The 8,857-nt window shown below is 49.8% G+C and overlaps 1 protein-coding gene across 1 annotated transcript; it reads left to right on the top strand.

The window, feature by feature from the left end:
- Nucleotides 1-1,122: 1,122 nt before the first annotated feature.
- On the top strand, nucleotides 1,123-4,817 carry NFKBIA (NFKB inhibitor alpha). The gene is made up of 6 exons (XM_042046992.1): nucleotides 1,123-1,487; nucleotides 1,809-1,917; nucleotides 2,419-2,629; nucleotides 3,116-3,204; nucleotides 3,324-3,584; nucleotides 4,064-4,817. The coding sequence occupies exons 1-6, from the start codon at nucleotides 1,264-1,266 to the stop codon at nucleotides 4,109-4,111; spliced, it is 942 nt and encodes a 313-aa protein (XP_041902926.1). The 5' UTR covers nucleotides 1,123-1,263; the 3' UTR covers nucleotides 4,112-4,817.
- The last annotated feature ends 4,040 nt before the right edge of the window (nucleotides 4,818-8,857 follow it).

The following is an 8,857-nucleotide window of genomic DNA, read 5'->3' as shown; positions in this document are numbered from 1 at the left end:
CAGTGTACTGATGCAGTAGCAGCCTCAGCTTCGCTCTGGTGGTATTTGATTCCCTGACATTTTAGAAGTACTTTGCTGCCCTGGGCTTGTTATAAAGCTTGTTTCTAATGAGCGCTGCTTAATGACTCCTAAGGTGGTCCCTCTCATCAGACTTCAAAATGATCCTCACAAGCTCAGGGATCTGTCATTGTGCAGATTGTGGAAGAAAGAGGTGGTGTGCTACACTGCACCTCGTGGGTGATGAAGCTTCTAAGAGTGTTAATGCTTACGGCCTGGCCCTCTGGCCAGAGACACCTGTGAGGACCATACTGGGGCCTTGCAGTGCTTGAAAGCAGTATATAAAAACAGATGGGGACAGGCTTTGTAGCTGGGCCTGTTGCCATAAGACAAGGGTTTCAATCAGAAGGAAGGTCAATTTAGATTAGATATAAGGAAAAAGATTTTTTACAACGAGGGTGGTGAAACACTGTTACAGATTGCCCAGAAAGGTGGTGGATGCCCCATCCCTGGAAAAATTAAAGGTCAGGTTGGATGGGGCATCCAGTTGAAGATGTCCCTGCTCATGGCAGGCTGGTTGGTCTAGACGGGCCTTTATTTTCTCCTAAATTCTTGTTCAAAGGAATGCCATCCCATGGGAAAATGACCAAAGAGGGAAAAACGCGCAGACACTCAGTGAGGCCAGAAACAGTTGCAAGACAGGAAAAAAAAATCTTCTTTATAGGACCCTTCCAACCCAAATTATTCTGATTCTGTGATCCTGCAGCCCCTCTTACGAAATTGACAGAATGTCGGGGGAATGCAGGGTGCAATCAGGGCCAGCAGTGCCCAGCACTGAGGCGCTCCTCCGCCTTCGAGGGGCCCCGCAGCGCGCAAGGACCCGAGGTGGAGTGGGACCCCGCCGGGGAGAAGGCATCGGGAGCCCCAGGACCGGGCAGGGCAGGGAAAACCCCCCGGGGCGCGGCAGGGAAGTACCGACGGGCACGCCGGGGAAGCGAGTACTTCCCGCCTGGAAAAACGCCAAGTTCTCTCCCGGCCTGATCTCTTCCCGCCCCTCCGACGCCCCTTCTGGGCGGCCCGAGCCGCTCCGCCCTCCCTGCCAGCGCCCTCGGCGCCGAGCAGGACTAGACCCGTCGGTCGGGCTTTGACTGGCTGGAAATTCCCGTCCTCGGCGGCTCCTCCCCCGCAGAAATCCCCCGGCCGCGCTGTATATGCGAGGCACCGCCGCCGCCGCCGCTCACTCGCAGTGCCCGCCGCTCCGCCGCCATGATCAGCGCTCGCCGCGCCGCCGAGCCGCCCGCCATGGACGGCTACGAGCACCCCAAGAAGGAGCGTCAGGGCGCCTTCCCACTCGACGACCGCCACGACAGTGGCCTGGACTCCATGAAGGAGGAGGAGTACCGGCAGCTGGTGAAGGAGCTGGAGGACATACGGCTGCAGCCCCGCGAGCCGCCCGCCTGGGCACAGCAGCTGACGGAGGACGGGGACACGTAAGTGAGGGTCGAAGACGGGGCACGGGTGGCTTGGACACGGTTGGGAACTCGGCACGACCAGTCCGGGACAGGATGTGCTGCCGGCGGGGCGGCGCCGGGCTGGGCCGCGCCGGGAGGGAAGGGAAGGGGTGCGGAAAGTCCCTGGAGCGGCGCCAGGCAGAGGCGGCTCCCGCGGCCGCGGAAAGCCCCGGCCGCGCCGAAAGCCCCGGCTTGCGACAGCCGCGCGTGACCCGGCCCGGCCCGCCGCGCGCGGGGCTGAACGCAGCGTCGGGGGGGTTAACGCGTGTCGCTTCATTACTCCTTTTCTCCCCCCTGCAGTTTTCTCCACTTGGCCATTATTCACGAGGAAAAAGCCCTGAGCCTGGAGGTGATCCAGCAGGCAGCCGGTGACCGGGCTTTCCTGAACTTCCAGAATAACCTCAGCCAGGTACTTTCACCTCGGTAGCCCCAAATCCGGATCAGCCCCTGCCACACCCACCCAGTCCCTCTGGGGAATTCCCCCCAAAAAGTCCCTTTAATTTTTTTTTTTGTTTTATTGATGGAATCAATTGAATCAAAGCCTGCGTTCAGGAAAGTCCCCAGCTGGCTCCAGCCGGTGTTGGTACAATGCTTCCTCTCCCCCAAGAGAGTGGCATTTAACGCCCACATTTTTCAAATATGATGCAATGGGTTGCATCCCTCTTTATGGAGATGTTAATGATACCCTTCATACCAATTGACTGTTGGTTTATCCAGAGAGCCCAAAGTGCATCACTTCCAGATGAATGGGCAACTATACAACAGCTTGGGAAGCACAAAGAACTGAGATTATGGGGCGTGCTTTCGTGATTTGGCACAAATCACCAAGTGGTCAAGAGGTGTGCTGTCTAGATGTTGCTGCCAAGTTCGTGGTGTAACTTACAGTCTGCTTTTGCTCTTACGCTTGCAGACTCCTCTTCACCTGGCAGTGATAACTGATCAGCCTGAAATTGCTGAGCATCTTCTGAAGGCCGGATGCGACCTGGAAATCAGGGACTTCCGAGGAAACACCCCCCTGCACATTGCCTGCCAGCAGGGCTCCCTCAGGAGCGTCAGCGTGCTCACGCAGTACTGCCAGCCACACCACCTCCTCGCTGTCCTGCAGGCAACCAACTACAACGGTATGGGCACACTCCTGAACAGTTCATCTTAGTGTGCTGTGCTGAGGATAGGGTTGGTCTCTGGTAGATCTCAAAGGTCCCTGGAGAGGTGGAGAAGGATTATTATGCCCCATTTGAGAGTTGAGGAGCCCAAAGCATACAGCAGTGTCTGACTCTTCTAAAATGCCATTGTCTTGTAGGCCTTCTCACTGTTGATCATAGTCTCTCATGGCTTTAAATTTTGCATTTTCAGTGAGTGCCTTTGCCCTGCTCCTCCTTTTTTTGGTTGTAATAAGTTGCACTCAAACACTGGAATAAAGCCTTCAAGAAATCTTCTCAAAATCCAGCCCTTTTATTCATACTGGAAGCTGGAAAGTTCTTCTGGAAAACACCCTTTTGCTGTGAATGAATTGCAAATTTAGATACCATCCTGGCCTATCATCTTGACTTTTAAATACTGATGAGGCATTGAGTTAGAGTTACTGAAGTTTTCCCTTTGTGTTTCAGGACATACATGTCTTCATTTGGCATCTATTCAAGGATACTTGGGTATTGTTGAGTATCTGCTGTCCTTGGGAGCCGATGTAAATGCACAGGTATGTAACTTTTACCATGAATTTAACTGAGTGGTGCTTTGTAGTCTTAAGAATCAATGATGATCTGACAATGGCTCTGCCTCTCCTAACATGCTGAACCTTATGCTATTTTCACACAGGAGCCATGCAATGGCAGAACAGCACTACATTTGGCAGTCGATCTGCAGAATTCAGACCTAGTGTCGCTTTTGGTGAAACATGGGGCAGATGTGAACAAAGTGACCTATCAGGGCTATTCCCCCTATCAACTCACATGGGGAAGAGACAACTCAAGCATACAGGAACAGCTGAAGCAGCTGACCACAGCTGACCTGCAGATGTTGCCAGAAAGCGAGGATGAAGAGAGCAGTGAATCGGAGCCGGAGTTCACAGAGGATGAAGTAAGTAGCAGTTCTCATCTTTACAAGAGAATGGGAAAATCTTGTCCTGTGCAGGGTATTTTTTGGTGTCACTCTGATAGCACGCCCCTCTGGCTGTATAACAGACAGGTATACAAAAGATTATGCTATCAACAATCAGCAAAATGGCAGATGGAGCAAGCATATAAACAGAGTAGGAATAAAATGTAAAAAATAACATGAGGGAATGGAGTTAACTTCATGCGACATGGTTCTCTGGACACCATTCTGTGGCTGACACAGAAATTCATCAGAGAAAATTCAAGTTAGTGGGTGGTTTTCTCCTCCCTAGAATTTGTTTTTCTGAGTTCTGCATTAAATGGCATATGTAACCATTTTGGTGTAGAAATTTTATACACTGCTGAAGTCTGGGCATGCAGAATTTGGCTGTTATCCCAGAGTGGATATGATACTTTAAGTAATATTTTTGCATTAACAGTGTTTTGGGGTTTTTTTTGCAGCTTATATATGATGATTGCCTTATTGGAGGACGACAGCTGACATTTTAAAGCAGAGCTGTCTCTGAAAAGAAGTGACTGTATACATGTATATGTATAGAAGAAGAACTGACTTTCTTCATTTAAAAAGAAAGTCACAATGTGGAGAGAAAAAAGAGGAGGGAAGTACTACGCTGCCCAGCGAGGAGAAGGAGCACATGATTCTAACAGGACAGTTCCAGGATCTGCCTTGTGTTTAAATAGGGGAGTGGGATGTGTAACATCAGTACAGACCTGTGATTATTCACACCACCTGATAAAGAGCCACATAGCCAATCTTCTCAGCCCTGTGAAGGTAACAGACTGCACATCCAACCTGCTCATTACAGGAGGCTCTCTTGTGGCATTAAGTACTACATGGAGCAAGTGTCCTTTCATGGCAAGGTGGACTCATGCCAACACCCCTTTTCAGAGACTCTGCATTCATTTGCATTGGGCTGGTGGCAGTCCCTGTCCTTTCTGACTGACCTCAGCTGCTCTCAGTGGGCCATCCCAGGTAGAGGAGTCAGACCAAGGGACTGATGTCCTCTTGGCTCTTAGGCAAAAGTAGCAATAATGTTAACTGTGGGCATTGGAAAAGTGTGTTTCACACCATGTGTGTCATAATTGCTACACTTTTTAGCAACTGTATATTGTGTAAATACTGTACATTTTTTGTTTATAATTATTTTGGTACATGTGAGATATGTATTTATTAAAAAAAAGTCAGATTACCATACCTAGTCTGTGAAATGGTTCATTGCCTACCTCCCTGAGATTGTGGGAATCTATCTGGTTTGCTTTTTAAGAAACGTTTAACACCTAGTAGCCAATTGGGATCACAGTCTCAGGGCTTTTAGGTGATTCACTTTAGCAGTGGTAAGACACCTAAGCAGCTTGTAGCTCTCAGCCCTTCTGCTGCAGCTAATTTTGGAAGCAGACGTAGGTGGTGTTTCCTGCACCCGCTGCAGCAGGGGGATCGTGGGGCTGGGATTCCCCCTCTCTTCCAGCACCAGGCTGGCCACCCACTAGAGAGGGGGTTTTAGGCTGTTTTTGGCAGCACCCACCCACCTGCCCTCATGGCACCTTTTGTTCCAGCTCCAATACTTCACAACTCTTGCCGGGGGAGGTTAGAGGCTTGCAGCACAGCCCTGTGTCTGCTCACCTCTTGTTCATCACCTGGCCCAGCTTTGGTTTGAACTCTGACTCCTTTGGAATTTCCAGAGGGGATTTCTGTGAGAAGAGGGAACACGTCCTGTGAAAACGTGCTGCTGCCTCGCACCCCTGAAATTTAGGCGGGGGGTGTCCCCACTGCAGGAGCTACAGCTCTTGTCCAGTTCATAGCAATGAAGGTGTGGCTTTAACTGCTTCAGTTACTCGTCAAGTTTCTCTCCAGCATTCATGCAAACAGAATCACTTTGCCCAAATCCTCTGCTCCACCTCATTATCTGGTGGCAGTGCATCACAGTGCTGGACTACTTTTAGCCACAGACTTTTTAGCCTGTTCTGTGTCTGTGTAAAGGGTGGGTTGTGTAAAAGGTGACCATGCCCTGTGTGTGCCATACCTCCTGGATGGAGACAGGGAGCAGCAAAGCTGCTGACGCAGGATGATGGAGCTCTGCCAGGAGTGTTGGCCAGGGGAATTCTGTGCTGCTGGCACCTGGCCCAGCTCAGGCTGTTGGAGAACACTGTGGCCCCAGGTTGCACAGGGACACCCATTCCTTTTTCTGCCTTGCTCCTCCCAAGGGGCTCTTGGCGCACAACCTGCTCTAAGGAGGGTTTGCTGGTATGAGGAAGAACACCCCAGCTGCCTGTGTGTTTCCTAATTTGCATGGGAGCCAAAAGCCACTGTGGAAAGGATTATATAAAATTGTCATCCTGAGTAATTTTTATTTCACTTCCACTCTCATTGCATGAGCATACCCCAGGTATATGCACTGAAACTTCCTTCTGGCAGACTTGGCCACATGTGCATTGCAAACCTGCATTTTCCAGGTGTGGGGCTGGATGAGAATCTGCCAAAGCTTTTTTCTTGTTGGGAACTCACCTTGCACTCTGACCAACCATTAAACCTGAGCTGGGAGCAGTGACTGTGGGAGTTTGCTCACTTGCTGCTACAGGTTTTTCACCAGCAAAGAATACAAAGTGCTTCCACGGCTGGAAATAGAAACTGCAGTGTTCGCCTTGCTACATTTCAGTTTCCCCTTGCAGAACAAGAGCTGGAAATGCTGTCAAGGCCCTGCAGAGGCATTCACCAGCTATAGCTATCAGTGGTCTAAAAGTCCTTGGGTACACAGCTGGACCAGGTATGCAAATATTTAAATAGATACCATCTGAAGGCAAATACTTCTCATTTGAAGGCCAGAGGGATGGAGAAAAATGCAGTTATCAGTAGTACCAGGCTGGCTGAGTAGTTTCAGAGGCAGTGGTACATTCTCTGCTGCCCATTGCAGTATTTAGACAAAGTATCTAGAAAGGCACTGCTATAATCTTACAAGAATTCTGCAATGACTTAATAAATTAAGCAAATGTTCTACTGTACGAGGAAGTTTGGAGCTAAACAAATCATTGCCGAAATACCACATGCTGGTTTTGCTACTGTTTGCCTCCACCCGTCATGCAAAAGTAACCATGTAACATAACGCAGAGGAACATGAGCAGAGCAAGTAGGACAGAGATCAATGTGAGAACGTGTGTTTGCTAGCAAAATAGGTTGGGACATGTTGTGTATTTGTGCATTGCTAATGCAGGATTACTCATTGGAGAGCTTTGCCTGTCCACTAGATGATATGGGACTACTGTCCACTTTAGGACAGCCCCCTGGCACCCCCAGTTTTGAACATGTGCCCTTAACTGCTGCATGTCCACCCTGCCTCTGCCCTTTCCACACCCATGCCTTTAGAAAGATCTTCTGAGAGTGGTTTTGGTGATGACCTGCCTTCATACTGTCTTCTTGGCATTCTGGCAGATACGTTGCATGGTCTCATTTGTAGGAGACAGAGCAAGAGCTCCTTATGCATTTGTTCTTCCAGTATCACTTTTTCCTTATTCAGCATGGCTCCTATTTGCAGAGCCCACTAGCTTGTTCTTGTTTCTACCAGTGCCCCCTCACACTGGTCCAGGGTTCAAAATTCACATTCAGCACCTTTGCCATGTGCCCTGTGTGGCTCTGCAAGCTTCAAGAGCATCCATGCTGCTGCAGATCGAGGTCCTGTGAAGTTCAGATTTAGTTTCCTAACTGGCCCTCTCTCCATTAGCCTCCTCACTTTTGTCAGCCCATGCCATGCCTGTGTCCTCTGCTTTTATTGCCTTTGGCACTCATATCTGCCTCTGCCTGTTCTTTTTTCCCTTCCTCCCTTTCCGCATGCCCCCCCCCACCCTTTTCACCTGCAACACCAGCTCATTCACCCGTCATTACATTACACAGCATGAAGTTACATTTTGTTTCCAGCCTTTCCCTGCTGCCCATTCTTGTAAATCTCTTTGATAATCCCACAGGGATATTCCCATACTTCCTTGTATTACAGACAAAGAACAAAACTCCTCATTTCCTCCCACACCCTCCTCTTCCTCCTTGCATTCCTGCTCACTGAAGGCCTTTCTCATCCAAACCACAACCAAGATGCCACCTTCCATGCCTTTCAACCTTCTCAGCATCAGCCCTGGACTTGTCAAGAACCTTATGGTGGTGACAGATAAAATATGGACTGCCAGGGTGGTGATGTTGGACAGCAGAGCCCAAGGCCTGATTTTTCCCCCAGTAATTCGGAGCCTTTCTCTTCCATTCCCTGCAGCTTTGGAAAGTATAAAAAGCAAGGGCAAAAGGCAACCCCACACCTAGGGAGGCTTCGTGCTGGCTCCAGCACCAGCCTATCTGCAGTCATGAGCAGACCCCTTTCACCATCCTTTCCCACCTGCTTGTTCTGCCACTCTTGGGTTATAGTGCAGCACGCTCCTTGCACCCAGCTTGGGCTGTGTGAGCTGTTTGACGTGTAGACGTTGGTGTGTCTGCTCCCTAAACAGAGAGAGGTCTAACTTAGAGGCCTTAGCCTTACTGTCTTCTCCTCCTCCTTCAGCCTTTTGACATTAGGAAGGGGTCCCTATTGACTGCTTAGCATTTTACACACCAAGAACTATAGGTTAAGGCAGGGGCCAACAGACAGTGTTTATCAACCATGTGTCCTGCATGCAGCTGGTGGAGACATCTAACTGTCTTCCTGCAAGGACCTGATGCACCAGAAGGCAGTGAGGCCACCAGGACCCTTAGCTTATGCCTAAGAGTGGCAGCCTCACTGCTGCTGACTTTGTCCCACAGCTTCCATTCAGATTTGGGCGAGCAAAATGGTTGGGTGAGTAAAGGAAAAGGTGAATCCAGAAGAAAAAACCAAGGAAAGACACTGTGATCTCCAGGGGGGAGGACAAGTATCATTTGTGATTTGTTTTAATGGGAAATCTTCAATGATGATGGACTCTGGGCCAGGCAGAGGCCCAGCACACATCAAGAATCACATATTTTTCTTTGGAAGCTGAACTGTGAAAATAATTAAGCATCTGGTTGTTCCTAGAAGTGAGAATTGCAAAAGAAGAGAGTGCAGGTGTGGCAGGAAAGAATCTCTCCCCGGACAAATGGCTACCCTCACTTCAGGGGGGTGGAGGAAGGGCTTTTTCCAGCATTGCTGTGCTCCCAGCACCAGCGCTTTGCTGAAGAGTGGCAACTGCACAATATCCCGAGAGATGAGGGAACAGGAAAGTCCTGTCCCCTCATGCCAGCTGGGACAG

This window comes from Corvus kubaryi, unplaced genomic scaffold (assembly GCF_017639235.1).
Source record: "Corvus kubaryi isolate FWS band 111438036 unplaced genomic scaffold, C.kubaryi_AGA036_p1.0 66, whole genome shotgun sequence".
Taxonomy (NCBI): Eukaryota; Metazoa; Chordata; class Aves; order Passeriformes; family Corvidae; genus Corvus; species Corvus kubaryi.
This window is presented reverse-complemented; position numbering and strand designations above follow the sequence as displayed.